Source organism: Perca fluviatilis, chromosome 12 (genome assembly GCF_010015445.1).
Source record: "Perca fluviatilis chromosome 12, GENO_Pfluv_1.0, whole genome shotgun sequence".
NCBI lineage: Eukaryota > Metazoa > Chordata > Actinopteri > Perciformes > Percidae > Perca > Perca fluviatilis.
The window spans coordinates 5,968,968-5,995,812 of NC_053123.1; the positions used below are offsets into that span (position 1 = coordinate 5,968,968).

General features: G+C 41.9%; 1 protein-coding gene across 1 annotated transcript in view; it reads right to left on the reverse strand.

Moving 5' to 3' along the window:
• Positions 1-20,578, reverse strand: part of LOC120569855 (insulin-like growth factor-binding protein 2-B) — a 39,098-nt gene extending 18,520 nt beyond the window's left edge. Inside the window, exon 1 of the mRNA XM_039817995.1 lies at positions 20,133-20,578. Within this exon, the coding sequence (XP_039673929.1) occupies positions 20,133-20,493 (361 nt within the window). The 5' untranslated portion in view covers positions 20,494-20,578. The remainder of the gene's footprint in view (positions 1-20,132) is intronic.
• Between the last annotated feature and the right edge of the window lie 6,267 nt (positions 20,579-26,845).

A 26,845-nucleotide genomic window follows, 5' to 3' on the forward strand; every position in this document is an offset into this window, starting at 1 on the left:
TGCTATGCGTCCATGTGGCTGTGTGTGTCATCCAAACCAAAGGAAGTTGCCTTTGTAGTTCAGAGGGAAAACTGTTGCCAATTGGAGCTCCTACAGCGTTTGTTAGACTTAAAAGACAATAAGTGCACCCTAAGGTCAAGGTGGCTTTCTCTTACAAAACATATGCTTTTTACCATCAACACAAGTGACATTAAAAGGCCAATGACTGTCCAGTGTTATGCAGAGTGTATTGCAGAGAATCAATGTTCATTTTACCAGCCGCAACAGCAATACTGGTATTGTTTTCACCTTGTAAATCTGTGTGTGTGTGTTCAATTATAGTCAGGCTTAAATTACTGCATAATTAAGGGCGTGGTCACGTTGATTGACAGGTGCATGTAGTGAGAGAGACGAGGCTAGCCCTGGGCTCCCTGTCAGTTCAGCTAAAGCTAATCCGACTGAATGCACTTGACCTCCTGACCGCGTTTTTGCCTTTCGGACAATTTTCAAGCAAATATCCGACGCATAATATGACTTGCTGTACGTTTGCTTGTACTAACGGACCCTCCCAAGAAGTCTACGCTCCAGTTTATTCGGTGGGTGAAATTCCAATATGTTTTCGAACATTCGTGAGCATTATTAGCACGTTAATTGGCCACAGACAGAAGCCTCGGGGAAGGACGCTAATGGTATGCTAAACCGGCTTTCACCGAAGATTAAACGTAATTTGTAGTGTTTAAATGTACAGTGATAATACTTTTGAACACAGGGTGTTTGTATGAAGTTGGAAAATCAATAGTCACTACGTTATTATCATCAACAGCAGGAACCGAGAGTGCGGTGAAGCTTTGCGCTTCGCCGAGAGAAACGGCTCCGGCCGGGTGTAGAACTCTTAACTCCGGATTTCCACTGAATGCAGAACGGCTGCGGACCGGCTCCGCTGCGTGCTCCGCCATCCGTCAGTACCAACCAGGTCCGGATTAGTTGCAGCACGGCTGCGGCCATGACTTACAGCTGTAGTCACGAGGACCCCACGAGATCTTGCGAATTCACAGCTCTGTGCTACGTTTTCCAGGTGTAGTGCAGGGAAATATGATCCGCCGTGAGTACGGTGTATTTTATTTTGAAAATGTACCAGATGTTTTATTTTGTTTCTGTGCTCGACTTCCTGTCCCGCACTATCTGCCGTGTGCTGAATTGCTGCGGAGCTCTCCGGCGTCCGGGCCTTTTCACTCTCTCATGCTTCTTTGTTTACATGCCACGGGTGAAAAGACTTCCGCAGAGGATACATCTGTGTAATCCTCCATTTTAATTCCTCCGTGGAGCCTTCTCCATCCTCACTCCTCGATGCGCATTTTAGGAGTTGGGACGTCCTTCAGCATGGCGCGCTGAAAATGATTTCCAGGTCACAAGCCGGAGGATCGAGGAGGTACAAATTTGGGAAATGAGAAAGCCCCATGGTCTCTAGTTTATTCTTTATGTTTGTGTTGCCCAGTTAGTCTTTTTATATTATAATAAATAACTTCTTATTTGGCATTCTTATAATAAATACCTTTTTTGTCATGGCCCACGAGCCGGGTTATGACACTACAAAGAATTGTCACCCAACACCCAAGTGTCTTTCAGTTCATTATTTTGGCTTCTCTGTTTTGGTTCAGTCTCACAGCTTTCATTAACCCTGTTTCCAGGCAGCTGTATTTAGCAGCTGAATATAGTGGAGCATTTAGCTGCTAAAGAAACCGATATTTTGTAGTGGTTGGTGGAGACAAACAAGCGCTAAAAGGAGAGCGAATATAGGATTTAATGTGCCAGATTTAATGGGCCAGGTGGCCAGATACACGACCCCAAATGCTAATAATGCTCCGCGTGCCTGCTAGCAAACACGGAGGCAACCGCTTTCTACCACGTTATCAACTTTATAAGGTGATAATCTGTCAGTGTTGTGTTTACAACTTGTTATTCTGCCCACAAGTTCCCACAAAAGTCAATTACTACAGGTTTAAATAAAAGTAGCAAAACCACAGTGTGAACTTAGTATAGCCATTTACTTTTATATAATTAATAAAATAAATAAAGTCTGGAGCTATTAAAAGTAAAAACTCATTATCAGCAGTGGCTTTATTGTGAGTATTATATTTCTATATACAATTCTTACTATTACTGATGCATCAAGATGAATTAAATTATATTATATAGTAACGTTGGTCGAGAAGGAGCTAATTTTAATATACTGTTGGGTAGTTTAATCTGTAACAGTGCATTATGAATGAAAATTGCAGAAAGTAAAATATTTATTTCTGAAATATAGTATAAAGTGGCATTACATGAAATTTTAAACTGCCGATTAAATATAAGTGCCTCAAAATTGTACTTAAGAGTACTTACTGTAATACTGTTGTGATTGTCATTAATGATGTAATCATATTATGCAACATGTAACTTTCCAACATAAAGTGTTTTAAGATTAGCACAAAGGCGGGAGGGCTTCCTATTTACACCTCAGGGGGAGTTTTCTTACAATTGCAGGCACCAACATGCAGCCCTCCCTCCCTCTCTTCTGGCTTCCCCTTCTCCTGTGGATGTGTGCTGACACACACACTGCGTGCTAACAAATCTACATAAGAGTAATTATAGACCTGAGAGTGCGAGTGAGGGAGAAGGAGCATGTCTCAGCAAAGCATCACCTGCAGGGCAACAAGAGCCGTGTTGGACCACCGACAACCAACGCTTAGATCAGGCCCAAAAAAGAAAATATCAAGCCCGACCCTACCCGAGCCCGGCCCGACACATTAACTGTAATTATGACGCAGACCCCGATTTAAACCTGACAATTTGTTAACACATGGGCCGTTATAACTGACGATTCCGAGTTGTTTGAACTACAGAAATCTGTTTAGAATTATCTTAATGAATAATGCAACAATTCAATTCAATTTTATTTATAGTATCAAATCATAACAAGAGTTATCTCAAGACACTTTACAGATAGAGTAGGTCTAGACCACACTATAAATTCCAAAACCCCAATAATTACAGTAATTCCCTCAAGAGCAAGCATTAGCAGTGGCTATTGCCACAGTGGCAAGGAAAAACTCCCTTTTAGGAAGAAACCTCGGCAGACCCAGACTCTTGGTAGGCGGTAGAGCTGAAGATCTTTGCCCGAACCCGACGGGTTCGGTCTTAATTTCTATTATATTACACAAGCTCGGGCCGGGCTCGGGCTTGCGCTTCGGGTTGCATGGTAAATGTGCGGTCAGCTGATGCGTTTCGATTAGCGTGAAAATGGATCCTGAGGAGGTGAAACGGAGGCTGGTCTATGGAGGACTTAGCCTGTTTCTTTGTTCCAACTTCCAAGTGGCCTATAGCCTCCGTTAGTCATGAATAAATGATATTAAAACATGTATAAATGACGGCGCAGTCTCTTTTTTCTTTCTCTCCCTTTTCCGCCGAGTGCGGCGGAAAAGTGGCATACAGTGGCAATAATAGTCACATTAAAGATAATGGAACAGTGACTTTGAAGGCCATCGTGGAAGTTCATGTCATAGCAGGGCAAATCGTGTAATGCTGAGTAGTGCAGTCTCCTATACCGGATCCTGACTACTCTGTGCGTATGAACATCACAGCAGGGCGTTGCGGGATGTAACGTGGCGCTGCAGAGCATGGGTGGATGCGGCGGACGCAGCAGGATGCGGCCGGGAATTGCAGAGAATAAAGAAGAAATATAAGGACTCCGGGGAGTAAACTCCCCAGAGCTAGGTTAGTAACAAGCATTTCTGGGACAGGATGCATACAAAAGGAAACAAGTGAAAACAGAGATGAGAGAGCAGCTCAGTGTGTCATAGGAAGGAAGGAACTTCCCTGGCAGTCTAGAATTATAATAGCATAACTAAGAGAGGCAGGTTAAAAAGAGGTGCTTGGTGGGGCTAGAACTCTCCCCAACCAGATCGGGCTGTACTGGCCTGCCTCCCTCTACTCTCGCTATATTATTGATTATATGATAAATAAAACTGACTACGAAGAGGAGCAGATGGGCCGGTTAGGCGGACGCTGCACTCCTCACTCCTTAACTATAAGCTTTATCAAAGAGGAGGGTTTTCAGTTTACTCTCAAATGTGGTGACTGTGTCTGCCCCTTGAACCCAAATTGGGAGCTGGTTCCACAGGAGCGGAGCCTGATAGCTGAAGGCTCTGGCCCCAAGTCTACTTTTAGAGACTCTAGGAACCACAAGTAACCACAACCAACAAGGACGAAGCATGTAGGCTAAACTGCGTTGTTGGTTTATTCAGAATGGATCGCAAATGGATCCGAATGAAGAAAGGACCTCATCCCTGGCTCCCTCAGCCGAACAGTGTGGGTAACAGATCAAGGTAGCAACATAATCAAAGCCCTGGAACCATTTAGGAGACCATTTTGTCTCGATCACCCAATTAATACTGTCCTTCGCCATGGTCTGCATGCTGACGCACTGGCCGACAACGCGCCGGATATAGGAGAGACCGTATCTGCTGCTAAAGGAGATATGGAGATATCTGAAACAATCTGGCCTGGTTGCGCAATTACCGAAGACAGTGCTACAGATGGGGGAGACACGATTTAGCAGTTTACCTCACACTCAAGTCAGTGCAGAACATATACCCAGAGCTACGGGAGAAGCTGGAGAGGCATAGCTTTCTCCCCACCCAATTAGGCTAATAAAGTAATGATTAAAAAAACACAAATGCTTGATCAAGGGCCCGGCCCGAGGATAGTGGCGGGAAATATCGGCCCGACCCGGCCCGTGGATCGGGTCAAGTTTGGGGTCGGGCAGAGAATCTAAACTCTACCGACAACACAAGAAAAGAAAGGAGACAGAAGCAGACAGAGAGATGTGCGAGGAATGTGCAAAAGAAGATTGTACAGGCCAGTGGTTTCCTATTGGCTGGAGAAAGGGGGTTGTCAGACGTGGATTGGTGGTCTGTGTAATTTAGATAGCAAAGAATACACACATGCCTTTCTTTTATCTGATAGCGGTGAGTTAGACTTGAGGAAAAGGACATATGTAGCATCTCTATCACAAGGCAAGGACAATATTGGACGGTTCTCCAGAACCACAGATTATGTGCAATGACAACGTTTGGAAAAGTCTTGCCTCTTTCAATATCTGTATTGTTAAAACAAGTTAGGCTTAAAGTTATGGAATTAATTATTAATTGCAGGTCTGTGCACCTGCTAAATAAAGATCATCATTATTATTATTATTATTATTATTATTATTATTATTATAATTCCTGCATCAGTATTGAATATAGGCATTAGATCTAAATTGTAAAATTCAGATTATTCCAATATGTATTGAATTCCTAGATATACTTTGGATATATAGGTAGGCTTTGTGCAGAGAGACACACATTTGGATAAAGTACAACAGCGGCTTTAGACTGTGGATGTCCGACTGTAATATAATGCCATCTAATAGAAGTATTGGATTTCAGCTTTTTAAGTATAGGCCCTGACGCACCAAGCCGACGGCCAGGAACTAGTGGCGACGAAGGGCGACTGTGGCGTCACCTCATGTCGCCCTTGTCTTGGTCATAAATTAGCATTGGAACACACAACAGAGACTACAGCCGACAGACAAGTACCACGTACCATCTACGCCTGCGTGAGAAGAAATAACTCGCCATATCCGCAGGGGGTGGTTGTAATCTATTCGTCATTCAACAAGGGCAACCTGATAAAAACGTTGCTATGACACCCACAACAAACCGCGTTTGCTCGAGCAGCGGCAGAACCGAACAGAGCCTACAATCCCTCTGTTTCACTCCCTGCCGGGAAGACAGTGGACACCAGGAGATGGCTAACCAGACTGTCCCTCTCCCGGGCTATCAGCCATTCTCTCGGCAAAGAAGTCTTCATACAGCGGGAGCGACCGAACAGCGACTGATGGCTCGTTAGCCAACGTTAGCTTGCTAATTTCACCCACCCAACATGCCTTCATAATACACTGGTTACAGGAAATTAGCTAAACTAAATTGTCACTCGTCTGGCGATAGCAATGTGCTTTCCCACGATGTGACAAGAGCGTGTGAATAAAACATTAAGTTGTTACATTTTACTAATTTAGAGGCTGGCCAGATGGCTAATAAACTAGCTTGCTTGCTAGGGGTCTAATTGTTTAGCGGTACATAGAGAGGTCTATTATGAATTTTATATTAAATATCACGGTATAGGATAATAGTTTAGTAACATTAGTTTATTTTGTAATGGGGAGGTATGTAGAGATTAGGGATGCACCGAATCCAGGATTCGGTTTCGGAATCGGCCGAATATTGTCTTCCACCGAACCGAACCCTACACTTGGCTTGCGCTACGCTGGTCGATGTAATGACGCCGCCGTTGATTACGGGAAGGTGTTTACGTAGGTGGAGCGTTCAATGCAGTAGGCTGTGAGAAAGTGAAAATGGAACTCGTGCACAGACAAAGTGTTGTTTGGCAGTACTTTCAGTCAAAAGAAGGCCATTCAAGTCCAGCTACGTGTTCAATTTGCAATGCCGATTTGTCTCGTGGTGGCGAGAACCCTAAACAATACACAACACTACCGCTGTTAAAACATTTGCGTATGAAACATCCGAAAGAATGGCGTTGTGCATGAAGGAATCTACAGACAGCAGCCAAAATGCAGCAACTTCAGGTACGGCAAAGGAAGGACAGTCACTGTTAAAATTTTATGTTAACCAGACAACCATTAGTATCCTTCTTTATGGGATTATAAATCTAAAACGCTAATAATTTGGATATTGATTGGATCTTGAGATAGGGTAAACATAGGCCTATGGTAATTGTCAAAATAGTTTTTCCCACTTGTCTTCCTGGCATATTCTCTCTTTTTCTTTACAGTTAAAATAAAATTAAATGAAAAATACATTGCTGTGGACGTTGTTTTCTTCATTAATGTGTTTACTTTGTTAATGGACTAATAGTGTCATTTGTAATATTACATGCTTTTCAGAGTGAAATAATTCAAACCATGGGTTTAAAATCATATCCGTTAGCGTTTTCTGGCACCTCTGCAATGTGGAAATTTGCAAAGGTTCTGTTGCCGCCAAGTGTGCAGGAGTAGGAGGAGCAGAGGCAGTACATCAAAGAGCAAAGTGTCAAAATTGGAAGAGCATATGTTTGCTCACACCAGACAAAGCTGGAGTGGTTGATTTAAACTCTGGACGGTTTACTCAGGCTGCCATGTTGTTTACTTCAGGCAGGTGAGAATAACACATTTGAACTCTGGGTCACACCAAATAACCACAACGGAATGCCTTCAAATGCAAGCCTCTGTTCTCTTTCAAATGATCAGTTATTTAGGAGTGACAACGTAATTTCAACCAACTGCAGGAAACGACCCCAAAATGTGCATTTTAAATGGGGAAAAAGGAGACAGATGTTGACACCTGATAGCCAGCAGTTGCTCATGCTTGAGAAGCCAAGCATAACACAGTGAACTGAGAGGCAAACCGCAGGCTGATCTGATGCTCATTTTCATCTTTTCCTTTATGTCCTTTAAAGTACAGCAGAGAGCGTTGACAAGACCATCACACTTAGCTAAAGTTACAGGGACTGGAATTGGGTTTGTTTTTACTACCCTCTCTACACGAAACCTTAAAAATAACTGCAGAAAAACAAAATTGCCTGAACATGTTTCAGCCCAAGAACTTATCAAATACATCCCTGTGAATTTACTAGGGCTGAAACCATTCCTCGAGTAACTCAAATAATTTGATTACTAAAAATCCTCGATGCAAAATGATTTGCCTCAAAGTTTCGTTTAATCAATGTTACAAACGTATCGCTCACGGTGTTTCCGCACGGATGATTATTACGGTCGCACACCGGTCTGACGCTGCTGGCGACACATGCCATGAAACTGACGGCGCAGATTACAAAATGAAGAAAGAGAGCAAAGAGACAGGCTGGAGAAAAAGTGTCCAAAGTTTGCAATCAGTTCAAACGTAATTAAAACGAGAACTCTGTACAGTGGGTCTACTGCAAAATCAGACTAGCTTACCACAATAATAGCACAACATCAATGCTTCAGCATGTCAACAGAAAACATGGAGTCTAACTTAATCCAACCTGCCTAACCTTTAGGCAGTGGTGGCCTAAAGGTTAGAGAAGCGAGCTTGTGACCGGGAGGTCGTCGGTTCAATCCCCAGACCGACAGGATAAAGTGAAAGAACAGCGCTTTGTCCCTCCCTCATTACCACCACTGAGGTGCCCTTGAGCAAGGCCCTTAACCCCAACTGCTCCAGTGGAGCTGCTCAGTGGCCAGCAGATCAGACTGTTGTTGTACTGGGCAGCTTCCAGGTCGTCGTTGCAAGTCAATCGACTTACCTGGATAAATAAAGGTTAAAAAAATGAACGATGAAACTACACCAAACCCCCCTAACCAAAAACCAACACAAGAAAATGCGAAGTGATCTGATGCGAAGTGATCTGATCTAAAGAGCCGACTTGTTGACTATCCCTTCGGAAAAACAGCTGATTGTTGAGCACCATTTTCTCTCTCTTTCGCTTCACGGAACAACGATCTACTTACTAGCATAAGTGTAACAGAGCTGTGTGACATTGTAATCAAATATCTAAATGAAAATAGGTTAAGCATAAAATATATACTTATAAGCCTATAAACACATCAGTCTCCGGTTGAAACTTGTAGTTCTGAATGTTAAGTTGCACAACTTAAAGTGCCCATATTATGAAAAAATAAATCACATTTTCTGGGATTTAGGATGTTATTTTGTGTCTCTGTTGCTTCCACACGCATACAAACTTGGGGAAAAAAACATCCATGCTGTTTTGAGTGAGATACGGGTTTCTGAATGTATCCTGCCTTCAGTCTCTCGGTGAGCTGTTCAAAATCGGCAGGGCTTTCTACTAGGGCTGCTCGATTATGGAAAAAATAATAATCACGATTATTTTGGTCAATACTGAAATCACGAATATTTAAAACGATTACTCATTAACATTTGGATATAATGGATAGTGTCCAGGGTATAATCTGTTAGTGTCCTTTATCTCTCAGAAAGAGTCTTTGGATCAGAATAAAATCTGTTTTACTACTGTGAGTCGGTTCAGCTTTACAGATATCACACATAACGTTACACAGCTAATGAACAGTTCCACAGACATAACAATGTGCATCTCACATCACATGTTCACTCACTATGACCACTACTACGGTCATTGCTAAACATTGTGCCAAAATATCAACAATAATGTCGCCGTCAGTGGGCTTATTTGCTAGCTAACCTTAGGAAAAATCCAGCACATAGACGGTACCTTAGAGTTACGTTATTAGTTAGTTACGTTAGGTGATTTAACGTCCCTGCTCATTTTAACAACAAAACTAAATGCTGAGGGAACATTACTATGTTTTTTCATGTTGTTTTTGAGCAGTATGCCTATGCACCCCCACTAAGCTGGAAAAAGTTTTAAACAGTAAGTGAATACAACGTCTATAGACAGCATACTACAGCGGGGGGGCGGGGGGGACAAAGGCAGAGGGACCGCAGGGTTAACTAACGTTCGCTGTTCCCAGACAACTGAGTTGGTTTTGCATTTTTTTGCTCACCAAACACTGCTGCCATCTTTACTCGCGCTGAGTTTTTAAATTCCAGCAGATGATATGCACACGACTTGCCTCCCTGACTGGCTTCGGGAGGGGCGGATGTGCGCGTGCGTGTCATTCAGAACACAAGACAAAATAAGAGTGTTCTTGCAAAACAGAACATGGCAAAATAATCGTTTTTTTCTCGATTATACTATTTTGGTGATCGTTGGGAGCCAAAATCGAAATTGAAATTGAATTAATTGCACAGCCCTACTTTCTACGTCACTAGCCGAAACGAGCTGGCTAACCGTAGCTAGCATGCTCGTTCTGAATGGCAAAACACTGCTACAACACACACTAGTTCACCATAATCTACAAAAGAACTACTTACATGTCCCTGTTCTGCAGTTTTTCCACGCAAAGTTGGAAGTGTGCCCTTGTTTAGAAGAAGACTCCCGGCTAATGCTGCCTTGTACTAACTGAAGTTGTAGAAACAAACAGCTAGCTGACAAGATCCTTACCTAGCTACTGAGCATGTGCGCCTCCCAACAAAGATGGAACAGAAGTGAGATGCCTCACTCTGTAGCTAAAACAGAGACCTGAACACACAGAGTGAAAAGAGGAGCTGCAGCAATGTGCAGTACAACAAAAATATGGTGTTTTTTGAAAATTAAACCATGTAAACCTATTCTGGTACAACCTCAAAATACAATTATGAACCTGAAAATGAGCATAATATGGCCACTTTAAAGATGCAGTAGGTAAGTCTTATAAAACTAACTTTCTGTCATATTTGCTGAAACTGACCCTATGTTCCAGTAGAACTACATGAATTATGTAAAAAACTCTGGCACCTCCTACAGCCTGTAGTGCCATTGGCAAAATTCCACCGCTCCCGGTCGATTTTCTCCAATCAGGGCCACAGGGGTGGTCTATCTGCCTGTCAATCACTGCTCAGGCACACGCATATAGGGTTCTCCCCTCCCCCCTCCCCGCGCACGAGCTGCAGAAAAGTTTTCCAAAACTCTGTGAATAATGGAGTGGCTTTTCAGAGGTGGCGTGAGCTGCAGGATTTTAAAGATCTGAAGAACGATGCAGATGTAGCCACATTTCCTCTCAACAGGTAACATAATTACCATGAGTGATTTATCTTTCACTTGGTTATTAGTAGTCAAAAGTTCACAAAGCTACGTTGGTGAGGATGATAGTAACGTTAGCACAGTGGTCGGTCTGATATGATGCTGAAATGGCTAACGCTAGCCTGCTAGTTAGCATCGTTTTACTGTTGGTGAGTAAAGTTAACTTTGTGTTAGTGTTTTAGTTATTGAAAATGTTGTCTGTCTGACATGCCGGCAGTTCTGTCAAACTCCGTTGTGTGGGAGGGGCTTAGGAGACGGTTTGGGCTGCAGCAGAAAGGGAGGAGGGACTGAGAAGTTGTCGATGTTCAAATTTGTTGGCAAAGTCCTGGCTCTTCACAATCTTACCTACTGCAGCTTTAAGGTAATGTTTATGTATGTTTAATGTTTTTTGAGAGATGATATTGTAAGCGATGTAGGCAATAAAAATGTAGCTTTTTCCAAAAATTAAACCAAACTATTGTATATTATCTTCAATAAAACTAAAGTATTTCTTATCCGATTACTCGATTAATCGATGGAATAATCGGTAGAATACTCGATTACTAAAATAATCGATACTGATGGTTAAATTTCTCAAATTAAGAATTTGCTTGTAAGTTTTAAAATTTTAAATGTGTATTAAATTGCTTCCCTGAAGTGAACAACAGCCTATCAAAAATAAGATAAAGAACAGGAGTGCTTTGAGGATATGTGAGTTACAGACTTGTTATGGGTTCATCGGAGGGATACTGCTTGTTTGTGCTCACAGATGTGGGCCTGCCACTGCCTGCCAAACACATTGCATATGTCAACATTCATTTTCAGGAATCAATAGTGACCCTTTGTCCCCAATAACTGTCATGTGGGAGAGCAAAGCTCTACGTCCCTGCAGAATTTCTGGTATTTATTTTGGGGAGTTATTGTGACCAAATACTTTGATGTAGATGTGGTTTTTCTGACATTAAACTTTTAACATTATGTCCGGGTATGATGACGACAGGTAAAAACTAGCTGGCTTGGTGATGCTGGCACACATGCAGTACATTAGAGTCAGAGAATCAGAATGAGATTGACTGCCAAAGTAGTTTTCCCTTGCATGTAATTAGCCTTGGTGTGTTGCATACAATAACCATATAAAAATGGAATAAACAATAAAGCAAAGTACTGCAACAGTTAAGAACAAAAATATAGAATAGAAATATTACATTAAAAATATGTAAAAAAACACTTTTTATTAATATTTTCAAAATAACTGTTTTAGGGCTGTACGGTTTTGTGCAGGGTGTGCAAAATATTGATTGGAATGTCCAAAGTTCACAGTATATAATATGCGCAATGGTCAGGGATAATAGTCCAGGATGTGTGTTAATCTAACATGTAAGCTAACTTTGTTAGCCAACTAACCAGCGACCGCTGCTCAAGCTGCTCGGTCCCTCCACTTTTTTGCCGAGACACAGCGTTGACAGCCCCGGAGATGGACAATCGGTTTACGTTAGCCATCTCCCGATGTGCGCTGCTGCCTCGGTGGGGAGTAAAACAGATGGACCGCAGGCTCCTTCTGCCGATTTTCTGCTAATTCGGGCATCGCTGTTTTGTTGTATGGTGTCATAGCAACGACAACGACTCGCAGCGCTGACAGATTATTTCCGGTTCAAAAACCTCTCCAGCAGAGTGGGGAGGGGCAGGTGAAGCATGCGCAGACGCTTAAACCGATCATAGCCCGGTTAAGGTGTATACAAGAAGGGATACTCCGGTTACTGAAGAAGATCTCTACCTCTGTTAACCGGGTTATGTGAACTCCGATTTTAACCAGGGTAAGGGGTTTACATGGCATTTGAGAAATGGGGGTATTGCCTTAACCCGAATATAATCGTTTTGTTTGTTGACTGAGGAGTCACCCAGGGTGATGGGGGCGGGTGGGGCTGCATTCTTTCTAGAGTACACAACCATCTCCACGTTTAGCTCCATGTTGTTCTGACGACACCAAATTGTCAACAATCTCCCGCCTGTGACTCATCCCCACCAGAGATGAGTCCAATAAGGGTGGTGTCGTCTGCGAACTTCCAGAGCTTAGGTGACTGATGACTGGAGCTGCAGCTGTTGGTGTACAGGGAGAAGAGCAGAGGGTAAAGAACGCAGGCTTAAGTAGAACAAGTGCTGATGGACTTTGAGTTGGAGACATGTTTCGGGGCAAATGCAGCTGTGTCAGCTTGTCCTGTAGCAGAGCCGGGAGGATGGTGTTAAAGTCAGAGCTGAAAACCACAAACAGGATCCTGGCATAGAATCCCGAGGAGTCCCGGAGGATGGAATGTTGCCTGCATCATCTACTGACCTGTGGGCTCTGTAGGCGAACTGCAGGTGGTCCAAGAGTGGGTTGGTGAGGGTTTTGAGGTGAGCCAGAACAAGACGCTCAAAAGACTTCATAACCACAGAGGTCAGGGTGACAGGTCTGTATTCATTCAGTCCTGTGATCCTTGTTTTTTTGGGACAGGGAGGATGGTGAAGGTCTTGAAGCAGGCTTGTATGTGCCAGTGAGGTGTTAAAGAGGTCTGTGAACACCTTAGACAGCTGATCAGCGCAGTGCTTTAGTGCGGAGGGAGAGACAGTGTCAAGACCGGCTGCTTGGCAGGGGTTCAGTCGTGATATGAAACACTCCCTGATTAATACTGGAAGGCTTTGTATTAAATTACAGTATGCAAGTTGGCAGTGGACCACTCTTATAATCTACAACAAAAGGTTATTACAGACTCTACACGTATACAGTAGTACTCAATCACTTTAAGCCTAAAGTTATAGACTAACACTGTAACATGATGCATACATTAATGGCCCTAGTAAAGTAACATTTACCAGAAACAAGGGCTACATTTCGGAGAATGTCAGCAAGAAAGCGACAGGATTAGTTTTGTTGAGTAGCCTTTTGGTGTTCATCCTTTCATCAAAGGATTGAAACATCTTACAAGCTTACTCAAAGCAGTAACAATGTCTCATCTAGTCAAGACAGCACAATAAATCAATAAACTTGTTTTTGGTCTTACAGAACCTGATAATCTTGTATCAGATTTTTATCTTTGTGCTACATCTTAAATGTTTAGTTTATTGTCTGTATGTAGTTTTCTGTTAAAGGGACGCTATGCAGTTTTGGCCATTCCTTCGCTGTTTTCTTGCTTTTTGCGCGCAGGTTTTTCTATAGAGCTCCCCCTACAGCTTGGGAATAGATATTTGGCAGCTCCATGTTTACTTGTGTCTGACTCCTCGCTCGGTCAGTCTGCCGTTTCCTTTTCCCTTTTTTGGGGGCATTTTCAGCCTTTATTTTGGTAGGACAGCTCTCACAAAGTTCAGGGCTTCACCCTCAGCCAATGACAAAGTGCCTTTTAGTCACGTTTCACTCGTCGAGCGAGCGCAGTGGTTCGGAAATAAACCAAATGGATATTGATGAAAACCCAGGTACTAGAGACGAGAATCAGCCAACCACTCCGTCTAAAACAAAAAAAGGCTCGCAATCGGTGGTGTGGAAGTATTTTGGATTCAAGCAAGACGACGAGGGTCAATCTGGTGTGATTTGCAAAGCAAGGTTTGCCCTCGTTGCAGCACCGCAAGGTAACCCCACAAATCTTTACAGGCACCTCAAACGTCACCACAAAGTGCAATATGATGAAGCCATACAAGGCAAGAGGTGGGAAAGATGTTTCAATTAGCCTATTTACAGCCATGTTCAGGGCCATATTCAGCACAGTGCGTTAAACTTCTGTTTTTGGCCAGTAGAATGTTAATTCTATAAAAAGGCAAGCAGTTAAAGAGTGTGCTAACAAATCATTCTGTTTTTGAGACTGTACTTAAATTGGCAATTGACAAACTCATTTCTCTAGAGACTGAAGCTGCAGCATGTTGATTGACATGTTTTAATTATGTAAAGACATGTTCAATGAGTTCAGATAGAGCCTGTATCAGGGCCATATTTAGTTCAATGTGTTATATGTCACTATTTTTGATAGCCTACTGTACTTAAATGGCCAGTATGTACTTTATTTTCTTTATTCATTGAAGCCTATGTTTACAGGCTTGCGGTGATGCACAATGTGCTATAGATGCCAAAAGAAAATCTGTTTGGTACTGCCAATTTGTTTTGTCATGGTTCAGGTGTGCAATAAACATTACACTTTGTGAGAAAAAAAATTGTGGCAGAGAATCGTGATATCAATTCTAAGCTAAAAAAAAAAACATGATTCATATTTTTCCCCGAATCGTGCAGGCCTATTGTCGGCTGTACAATTAAAACAATCGGCCTCATTCACCAATATCTTCCTAAGTTTTCTTTTAAATATGTTCTTAAGAAAGTTTCTAAGAGAAGTCTACGTCGGATTAATAACGTGTTCTTAAACAGCAGAATTGTTCTCACCTGTGTTCTTAGGATTGATGAATCCCACGTCTTCATAACTGAAAGCGCGTGCTAGTTGTTCCTAATTAGCATAAGATAACGCCCCACAAATTCCCATATAAGGACATGACACTTCCTGTGCACCTCCTGGGAGATTAGAGATTGTCGGAGCGGCGGTGGAGGAAGTACTGAATCTCAGTACTTAAATAAAAGTACAAATAACCAGAGACATATTTACTTTAGTAAAAGTAGAAGGTGTCCACTACCACAAACGAGGCCTGGCTTTTAAAAAAGAAGTTCCTATCCTAACCAGCATAAAACGGAAATGTGTTGTTAGAATCGGAATGCGGTTGGTTTTATTCAGGGATGTATTTTAAGACGGTTTTATTTTCTTTAACCATGCAAGTAAGCAAATAAAGTGTGTGAAGCAGCGCAAATGGGGAGATGTGAAGAGGTCCAGCCAAATAAATAAGATATGAACGCATCTTACGCAGCCTGGCGGAGGAGTAAACGACGCTGTGGAGAGAAATAGATGGCAACTATGATTTAAAAACTGGAATAATAAAAAAAAAAAAGTTCACTTTTACCGGAGGCTGTATTACCGAGGGTCAGCGGCGCTGTGCCCGGGCTCTGGAGCACTGGAGCCGGCTTGGATCGGCGGTTCCCCATATACACTCACCTAAAGGATTATTAGGAACACCCCACTAATTAGGCCTGGCAAACTCGATTCCTTTTTAGTAGTGATGCACCGAAATGAAAATTCTTGGCCGAAACCGAAAACCGAAAAAAGAGGAAACCAAGACCGAAAACCGAAACCGAAACACCGAAAGAAATTAAGCCAATTATTAGTACCATTGCATTTATGGCTATGACTGTGTACTAACTTTACTAAAATCAAGGCATTGCAATTGTATAAATTAATATTAAAGTTTAATTAAAAAAATATCTAGCAGAAATATGGCTACAATCTGATAGTCACATACAGTATACAGTAGCCTAAGAACAGAATAGCTTACCTATTATTATTATTATTATTATTATTATTATTATTATTATTATTATTATTATTAATTGAGGCACTTTCTTGCAGGATTTCACTGAACATATCAGACAACGAGGGTGCATGCCCCTCATCTGGTGCAGCGAGACGAGTCTTTTTTTCTGCGCTCTGATCTCCTGCGCTGGGCGCGCTCCGTCTCCGTCTCCACGCGGGTTCTCCGCATCCATCGCGGCCTGGATCATTTCTCGTGCGCCCTGCTTTATTTCCGCATCCAAGTAATGGTCTTTATAACGCGGATCAAGTACAGTCGCGATGAAGTGCAGAGGATCCGAACAGATCTCACTGAAACGTGTGCTGACAGACTCTAAGAGCACTTTTCATTGTTTTCACTCCGTGGTCCGTCTCAACCTCGTTGCTTAGGAGACGCTTTGCAGGTGGAACGGATCGGGTACTGACACACGTGCAGGTCGCGTTTTCTGTTTGCGTCATCACAACATTTTCGGCCGTATTGTTTCGGTGATAAAGGTATTTCGGCCGAAAACCGAAAATGCCCTTTTGGGCCATTTTCGGCCGAAAGTTTTCGGTGGCCGAATATTCGGTGCATCCCTACTTTTTAGGATTCAGGTTATTCTGAGTCACTCACTAAACTGATCCGGGTTGTGCGAGTCACTTGAATCACTTGAGTCAGTATTGTATGCTACATCCAAGGCAAGCTTTTGATTTGGATAAAATGCCATGTTTTCATTTATTTTATTTGAAAAAAATATCCATAAATATAAATGGTCTGAAAGAAAACCGAATATTCATTTAAAAATGACATGGAATTATATTTCTTAACTTTAATAGGACTGACAAATAAGAAAGCCATCTGGACTCTGAACATTTACAATGACTTAAAATCTCTTTAATGTAAATTCCATGCGCCCCTTTTTCATGTATGCACTGTATGCATTTAATGTTTTAAATGTGTATGTGCATCTGTATTTGAATAATAAAGTTTTGTGAAGTAAAAAAAAAAATGAGTTGTCGGCGAGGCGAGCTTATAATGTTTCGGACTGTCTGCTCGACCTAATTGCATTTTAATATACTACATTTATACACCAAACCTACAGTAGGCCTAGCTAGGCTACGTGCAGAACATTGTATGTTATTTCAGAAGTGAAAGAATGGCTTTTGTTGTTGATTTGCATTACCATGAGCTCGAGGAGAAGCAGCACTCGCTCGCTGCTCGCTCATCTGAATCAGATCCACTCATGACAAGATAGCCGGCTGATTCAGTTGATTCGCGGGATTTACTGACTCCCGCGAGAACTCACGAGTCATCAACAACTCATGAATCACCAACAACTCACGAGTCATCGAGGGCTCGTGAGTTGTCGACAACTCATGAGTTGTCTGCGAGCCGAGCTGAGTCGAGCTTGTAATGTTTCGGACTGTCTGCTCGACCTAATTGCATTTAGCATACTACATTTATACACCAAACCTACAGTAGGCCTAGCTAGGCTACGTGCAGAACATTGTATGTTATTTCAGAAGTGAAAGAATGGCTTTTGTTGTTGATTTGCATTACCCTGAGCTCGAGGAGAAGCTGCACCCGCTCGCTGCTCGCTCATCTGAATCAGATCCACTCATGACAACGTAGCCGGCTGATTCAGTTGATTCGCGGGATTTACTGACTCCCGCGAGAACTCACGAGTCATCAACAACTCATGAATCACCAACAACTCACGAGTCATCGAGGGCTCGTGAGTTCTCGAGTGAATCCCACGGTCTGCGAGCTTCCGGCTCTGAGTTTGCGGGTCGGGACTGTCTCTCTGCTCACTCAGGCGCTTGAGTTGACTTGTGGAGTTGCTGTTAACTACGAAATTGTAAGTTATAACGCTTTTTGCAGCTAAGATGGCTAGGAATAGTAGAAGCTAATGTTGCAAGAGGTTTGTGTGTGCCGCTGTTATCATGTTAGATTGAATTGTAGTAGGACTCAACTGAACCGGGTTAATGATGCTAGAGACTCGTGATTCGTGAGTCAATTTAAAGACTCGGGTTAAAGATCCGAGTGAATCACAACTCGAACAGGTCTACCACTAATGCCGTGTTTGACCCCCTTTCGCCTTCAGATCTGCCTTAATTCTTCGTGGCATTGATTCCACAAGGTGCTAGAAGCATTCTTTAGAAATGTTGGCCCATACTGAGAGGAAAGCATCTTGCAGTTGATGGAGATTTGTGGGATACACATCCAGGGCACGAAGCTCCCTTTCCACCACATCCCAAAGATGTTCTATTGGGTTGAGATCTGGTGACTGTGGGGGCCATTTTAGTACAGTGAACTCATTGTCATGTTCAAGAAACCAATTTGAAATGATTCGAGCTTTGTGACATGGTGCATTATCCTGCTGGAAGTAGCCATCAGAGGATGGGTACATGGTGGTCATAAAGGGATGGACATGGTCAGAAACAATGCTCAGGTAGGCTGTGGCATTTAAACAATGCCCAATTGGTACTAAGGGGCCTAAAGTGTGCCAAGAAAACATTCCCCACACCATTACACCACCACCAGCAGCCGGCCCAGTGGTAACAAGGCATGACGGATCCATGTTCTCATTCTGTTTACGCCAAATTCTGACTTTACCATCCGAGTGTCTCAACAGAAATCAAGACTCCTCAGACCAGGCAACATTTTTCCAGTCTTTAACGGTCCAATTTTGCTGAGCACATGCAAATTGTAGCCTCATTTTCCTATTTTTAGTGGAGATGAGTGGTACCCGGTGGGGTCTTCTGCTGGTGTAGCCCATCCGCCTCATGGTTGTGCGTGTTGTGGCTTCCCAAATGCTTTGCTCCATACCTTGGTTGTAACGAGTCAAAGTTGATCTATCAGCTGGAATCAGTCGGCCCATTCTCCTCTGACCTTTAGCATCAACAAGGCATTTTCGCCCCCTAGGACTGCAGCATACTGAATGTTTTTCCTTTTTCAGACCATTCTTTGTAAACCCTAGAAATGGTTGTGCATGAAAATCCCAGTAACTGAGCAGATTGGGAAATACTCAGACCAGCCCGTCTGGCACCAACAACCAGACCACGCTCAAAGTTGCTTAGATCACCTTTCTTTCCCATTCTGACATTCAGTTTGGAGTTCAGGAGATTGTCTAGACTAGGACCACACCCCTAAATGCATTGAAACAGCAACCATGTGATTGGTTGATTAGATAATTGCATTAACGAGAAATCTTACAGGTGTTCCTAATAATCCTTAAGGTGAGTGTATATCTACGGCAACAAAACTTCACTGGTGAGACAAACGTGTGATGGTCAGGAAGACGTTTTGGCAAGGGGAAACTGATCAGAAAATGTAACGGAACATTGTAGAAATATAGTGGAGTAGAAAGTATAGATAATTGCTGCAAAATGTAACAAAGTAAAAGTCAAAAGTAGGCTATGCACTATTGAGTCTACTCAAGTAAAGACAGATACGTGAAAAATGTACTTAAGTACAGTTACAAAGAATTTGTACTTTGTTACATTCTACCACTGCATTTTGGCCAAATAAATAGCGATCAATCACCAAATAACGCAGGATTTAATCAGTTTAATTGCTAATGTAAATTGCAGTGTTAGTGTTTTTTGCATAATATGATTTTTTTTTTCAACAAATGATCAGAAATACATTACAGTACAATACTAAACGACTGTAGAATTAAATAAAATGCAGTAACCAATCATTTGGAGCAAATTGTCATCACTGCGCAAGAGTGCTTTTCAGTGTTCGTAGATTTTGTTCTTAGCTAAGAACAAATCCAAGTTAAGAAAACATTAGTGAATGCCAGAATCTTCGTAAAAAGTATGTAAGAAGGGTTTAAGAACACATTTCTTCGTAAGAACGGTTGGTGAATGAGGCCCAATAAGCTGAAAGAGGCTAAAATGCTCAGTAGAGCTAACAAGAGCTGTAGAGTCAAAATTCTCTGTGGGTTCTTCACTGAGTGACCCCTTTTGCATTACACATTGTCCTTTTGACGTAAAATGTTTTTAAAAAGTCCAGCTTTTAACTTTCCCCTTTCAACACTTTATCTTGAAAGAACTCACCATTTGTAGCCTGGTGGACCAGACTTGTTGTGACTTCCAAATCCACTTTTTGTCCACATCGTCCCAAACCCTGAATGAGCTGTTGCAAAGGTAATTCAAACTCTGTGCTTGGATAGCACATCAGGCCACTGGAGCACCTCGGCGTATAGACCCCGCAGAGCTCCCCCTCCAACCGGGCACACAGTGGACAGCAGCCGCAGCCCGGCTCCCTCACTATTTCTGTGCATGTTGCTGTGACTTCGGGACACGCAGCTAGGCTCTCCGCCGTACAACTTGGGCATCGGAAAGCCAAATCCCCAAGTAAGATTCCAGGCAAAGCAAAGTATGCAAACAGCAACCTATAGGTAAAATATATGACCATTCTAACGCTTTCTAGTGTTTCTAAGTGACTACTGAAAGTCAAAATAACCCTTGGAAGATAACAGTATGGACCGCAGGACCCTGAAAAAAACTGTGGGTAAACACTGTGATGGCGCTGACAGGGTCCTATCTGCTCTCATATTACTGCCTGACTGTAAATCAGAAGAACAAGAGGTCTCATTACATCAAATAATACATCCTGGAATGATTGATTTTGGTTTGGTTTATATGTGCAGATACAAATGTGTGTAAATGTATCTATGTTGTAAGATATAGTGGAATCCTATTCTCATTTGTGCACAAATAGATTTATTACACCCACATTATGCTTCAATCTCCTATAGATTCCAATTCAATATAAGATTAAGAGAAAAAAGGTGGACTTTTTGTTAAGTTCATTGCAAGCTGAAATGGCAAACAAATACAACAGACTCTGCACCATGCACACCCCCTTATAAAGAAACTTCAAGTCAAAGCAAACCGTAGAAAACCAGATCTTTCCTGGGGAATATCAAAGCCAGTGCTGAGTGTCTGTGATGTGGCCCCTTTCATACGCTGCATGTCAGCTGGCACTCAGTTACAGGTGAGGCCAGGGGGCCAAATTTACTCTCCATTTCTATGTAGCCCAATTATTTTTGCCAGTGGTGGTGGTCAACATAATGTGCTGTGTTACCAAATGCACCTGGAAAACCCAAATGATTACACCACGGCTGTCCTTCAGCTTTAAACAAGTGACTGTTTACTTGAACCCTATGGAGATGGGACAGTTGTGACATACTGTAGGGCAAACCTCATTCCTGTGCTTCTTTCCTACGTTTGTTTTTTCATTTCACCTGGGTGCTCTTTGACTGTGTTATTCATTCTTCAATGGGATTAAATATGCCTTAATCTTCCTATATAGCTACATAGCTATATCCCAAAATGTGTTTATTTAAAGTAAGAAAAGCAAAATACACAACTTCAAATATTCTGATAGGAGTTACATAACAATACATAACAATTTGTAACTCTAAACATAGAGTTACAAATTAAATAAATATATAAGATAAAATAAGTTAGTGGTTTTCAGCCCAGATCTTACTAACATTTTGTTTCTTTTTTAATTGTATGTATAGTACTGTAGGCCTGAGTTGTAAATTAGTCCTAGCCTTTAAAGTCTTGGTTGTATGTAATACATGTACATTGACAGTTTTTGTGTCTAAGTGACTAATGGGAACTACCTTTTTTGAAATTGGTCCAGTATGAGCAAGAGCCCTGCAGCCAGCAGCCGGGAAATGGGCTGCAATGTAACCCTATGGGGCAGTTATCAGCCGTCAATGTACGTCTACTAAAAGTGCTCATTTTTGCCACTGACAGGCTAAAGGCTTTTCTCTGCTGATTATGTGCGACACCGACGCCTCTAAACGATGACACAGCTCCGGCAATAGAAATTGACAAAAGAGGGAAGATCTCCAGTCTCAAGTTCACGACATACATATTCTGTTGAAGCACTCATGGGCGGCTCAAACTTCTGAAATCTTCTCGGTTTTTCAAAAGATTTTCGCCGTTTCATCACTACTAGAAATGCAACTGTAGCAAGTATCTTACTATACAAAGTGTAACAACACTTGCGACCGCTTTATTGGCATTGCCCTGACTCATTGTGGCTTGAACAAGCTGCAGAGGAGACGTAGTCTCGCTCTGTCAGGAGGCCCCACTATATGGCACTCTCTGTTCAACAATCGGTTGCCAGCAGGCACATCTTTTTCTACTTGTACATATTGAATGTCTTAAGAAATTTGCAAGGAAATATGGTATAATTACAGACAGTATTACTATTTCATATTTAATTTTGCTCCATTAGTTGAAACAGAAAAATTTGGATTATAGGATTTGAATCTCACTAATAAGGAGCTGAGAAGCATGCATGATGGTTACGTAGTGAAATGTGATGTCACGATGGACTAACACACAGCCACATGATAGAACTGACTGAGTGCTGCACCTCTTAGAGACTAACATTAACAGGAAACTTCTCGCCCATTACACAAAATATTTTCCCGACTGACATCCTGACTGAACCCAGGATGCACACTAGGCTTTACGGCCTTGCAGTGTGATGTCAGTGGAGCTCACTGTGTAACACGCTTCAACTCAGCTGCTCTGGGAGTATGAAGTCACGTCTGTCAGGGCCATTTAGCCTCACTTTGCCTGATTCTACCACTTACGTAAGATTTCTGGACTGGAAGAAAAGGTTTGCAACAGGACGAGAAATAAAGAAGTGCTAGTTGGAAAACACTTTTACTCTATGTCAGTAAATCATAATGAGTAAACTTGAGATCTTTGGTTATAATAGAATATAATTCTAATATAATTGTTTTGTTTTGATTAAAACCACTATGTGTAGAATCAGAAAATTTCTCCCAGCATCCGAGCGGTAGTTTAAAAAAAAAAAAAAAAGACATAAATTTGCGTGGTGAAATTTCCCACTTTCCAGCCCAAACTTGAATTTTTACATTTTAAAAAGGCAGGGTTGGTAATGTTGAAAAGCTAGCAAGATATGAAAGTAGCATCTCCTCGGGTCCCCGTCTAATCCAGAAATCCATCAGAAATGCTGAATACTCTGTAGGCCAAGCTGGGAGTGAAAGATGCCCTCTCCAGGATGACTGCAGGCCTTCCAGGTGCCACAGTGCAGGTATGTTCCATCGTTTTAGCTAGTTAAAATTTCTTGCATCACACTATTCATGAACATGGAACAGAATATTCATTATCATTGCAAAAGAAGATTAAACCAAATATAAATGTCAGTAAGTAACCTAAAACAAAATTAAATCTATAATATTGGTCCCACATTAGGCATGGTTTGCAAGTAATTCAATTAAATAATAGGCCTTGTAGGCATAAACGTATCAATTATATTTTTCAGGCTATCCAGACTCTTTCTGCCGGTGTGCTGGACGACAAAGATGCCCTTCTCGCAGCTGTCAGTTGTCCAAAATTCAAACTCCAATGGCTGAGAGATGCAGGTAGGAGGGAGCGAGTTAAAGAGCTTCTGACAGCAGAGTGCCGCCGCACAACTGCTCCTGCAGCACAGAGCCCTGCCAGTGTGCCCACCACATCTGCCAGCCAAGGTGAGATGCCTTTTTTTCACTTTTGAGGCAGAGCCAGAGGAGACCTACTCTGCAGAAAATGAAGTCATGGACTACCTGAGGTCAGCCTATGACCTTCAGATTCTGCATCAGTTTTCAAAACATAAAGTACATTTTCTTGAAGTATAACACTCCAACACCATCAAGTGCTCCTGTGGAGCAGCTTTTCAGTCTGGTTTGGTGATCACGTCTAGAAGAAATAGACTTTCTGACAAGAGGTTTGAGAAGCTTCTGTCTGGTTTACTCGCCCCCACTCCACTGTTTCACTCATAACATGCGATTACTTTTATTATTATAAAACGTTATTATTATTTTCTTCCCAAGAGGGACTTTTCTTCCCAAGAGGGAGTTTTTCCTCACCACTGTCGCACTGCTTGCTCTTGAGGGAATTACTGTAATTGCTGGAAATGTTGGGGCTTTGTAAATTATAGAGTGTGGTCTAGACCTACTCTATCTGTAAAGTGTCTCGAGATAACTCTTGTTATGATTTGATACTATAAATAAAATTGAATTGAATTATTTAGGACTTTTATTTCCTAATGCCACATTTATTGATTTCCATCGCTTTTTATTTCCAGTTCTTATATGCAAATCAGGGGGGGCGGGGCTATCTCTCACATTCACAACAGAGCCGTGCTCTGTACCCAGCGCACCTATTCTGGGGTAACTCAACCATCAACTAGCACTGACCTGACGGAGCACCACGACCGGCAGTTCGCGGTGCTCTGTACCCAGCGCACAGTTGCCTGTTCTGGGGTAACTCAACCATCAACTAGCGCTGACCTGACAGAGCACCACGATCGGCAGCTCACGGGGCTTGTTGGTGGTCTAGTTACCCCAGAATAGGCAACTGTGGGCTGGGTACAGAGCACGGGTCTGTTGTGAAAATGTCAAAATGTATTTTTCATAATAATTAATTAATATAATTCATAAAGCACTTTAAAAAGCAACCAACGTTGCACAAGGTGCTGTACAGAACAAAGTAGAAATCATTTAAAACATTTACAACATTTAACATTTAAAACATGAAACAGTATCACAGTAAAAAAAAAAAAAATCTGGGCCTTTTCTGGGTTTTAAGAAGAGATTTAAAATGAGACAGTGAAGAAGCCTGTCTAATAGGCAGAGGTAGCTCATTCCATATTTTTGGAGCTGCCACAGCAAAGGCACAATCCCCTTTAAGTTTCCGCTTCGTTTTAGGGACACTCAGGCGCAGTAGTTCAGTGAAAGCAACTCGGACAGGTAGGATGGGGCAAGACCATTTAAACACAAGTCAATTAATTTTAAAATGGATCCTAAAATATACAGGCAGCCAGATAATGTGCTCATATTTACGTGCTCCAGTTAAGAGACATGCCGCAGCGTTTTGCACCATCTGAAGACGAGCAACTGATGCGGCACTGATGCCTACATATAGGGCTTTACAGTAATCCAACCGAGTCGTCACAAAGGCATGTATTACTGTCTCAAAGTGCTGCCTAGTAAGAATCAGCTTTATTTTGGCTAACTGCAATAATTGGAAAAAGCCTGCTTTAACCACTGCCCCAATCTGTTTGTCAAGCTTAATATCGGAGTCAATTTTAACCCCTAAATTGGTAACGGTTGGCATATGACATATTGAGCCAAGGGACCCAGGTCGACAAAAGGGGTCCCAGTGTGTGGACACCAAAAAACCATCACTTCCGTTTTTGTTTCATTAAAACTTAAAAAGTTAGAAGCCATCCAGGCCTTCATGTCATCCAGGCATTCGAGCAGTGGTCTGAGAGAGTTGCTCTTTGAAATAATTAAAAGTAAAACCTTTTTAATATATTTATTTAACTAATTGATTCATTTTTATATGAATATTTACATTTATTTAATTTTTATGTATTTATTTATTTCATGATGTATTTCAAAAGGCATATTTATTCATTCATTCATGTATTTATGAATCTATGTATGCATTTATTCATTTATGTAATATTGAATAAAATTGCATTCCATACTGCAGTAGCTTAATATGAGTGCATTTATGTTTCTAGTAATATGAAAGGTGTATTTAAAGTTTTGATCTGCCAGGAATAGTTGTGGCTTTAAAAAGCCATGTACAGACTGTTAGGGCTAAAACACACAAAGCCCAAATCACTACTAACTCACTACACTGACAATCAGGTATCTGCAAGCTCATTAAAATATGCAATGATTAAGATGAGTGTAGCTATATAATGAAATAGCATCATTTGTACGTGGCAGAGGCCCCCAAATTCGGGGGCGCCGCCCATTTACCGTTGGGGCCCCTTAAATTGGTTCACATTTGAATCAATCCTCAGATCCTACTCACGCATCCGATCCGCGATAGAGAAGAAGAAAACAGCGGAGTTGGGCTGATGAGACAGCTGCAAGCAACCCGTCTGGGTGGCGACGCAGGTCCTGCTGTTGGAGTCCTTCTTTACAAGGCAGTAGCCACAGGCTAATTAGCACGGTTCTCCAGTGAAGTCCTCTCAACTCCTCTCCCGGTTGTCCTCGGTGAAAGCTGCGGCTGGCGTTTACAACTGACTGTCCCTCCCCGGCGGTGCTATCTTAAACGCCCACGTTTTACAGTTAACACTTAACACTTTTCCAAAGCTAATAACAAAAACAACAAACGCCGGGCTAACCTGGCTGCACTTCACTTCAAGCTACGGGATAACAAGTTACAAAAACTGCGAGTTGCACACGACTGTCAGCTGCCAAATGATACTTGTGCCAATTCTTAAGAAGAACTTTAGTCTAAACATCAGTCACGTTGACATTAAAGTTAGTTATGCTCTGCTTCGCTCATAACACGTTTCTCTCTCATGTCGTCTCAGACTCTCTCGTTTTTCCAACTTCCCAACATAGTGATCTCCGATTGGATTAGATTACCCAGTCAACAAAGGATTATGGGAAATGTGGTTTTCATTGAATTTACCCAGAGTTGAAATAAAACACCATTTATTCATGTATTTTGCAGTATGAAATAAACACTTTTGTATTTATTTAGCTGTATTTTTGTAGGTCCCTACATCTCCTCCAGTGCAAAGCAGGGTAATACAAATACCAGTTAATTACACAACATACACACTGATACGTGGCTGGTGCAAAACAAATATGCGGAAAAAGAGTTAAGTCGTTTTTTGCAGACCAAAACAAGGATTTTATATTTTTCCCTCCTTTCTAAGGCAAATATCAAGTTAACAGTACATGGCCTCTTTGTTCTACTCTTGT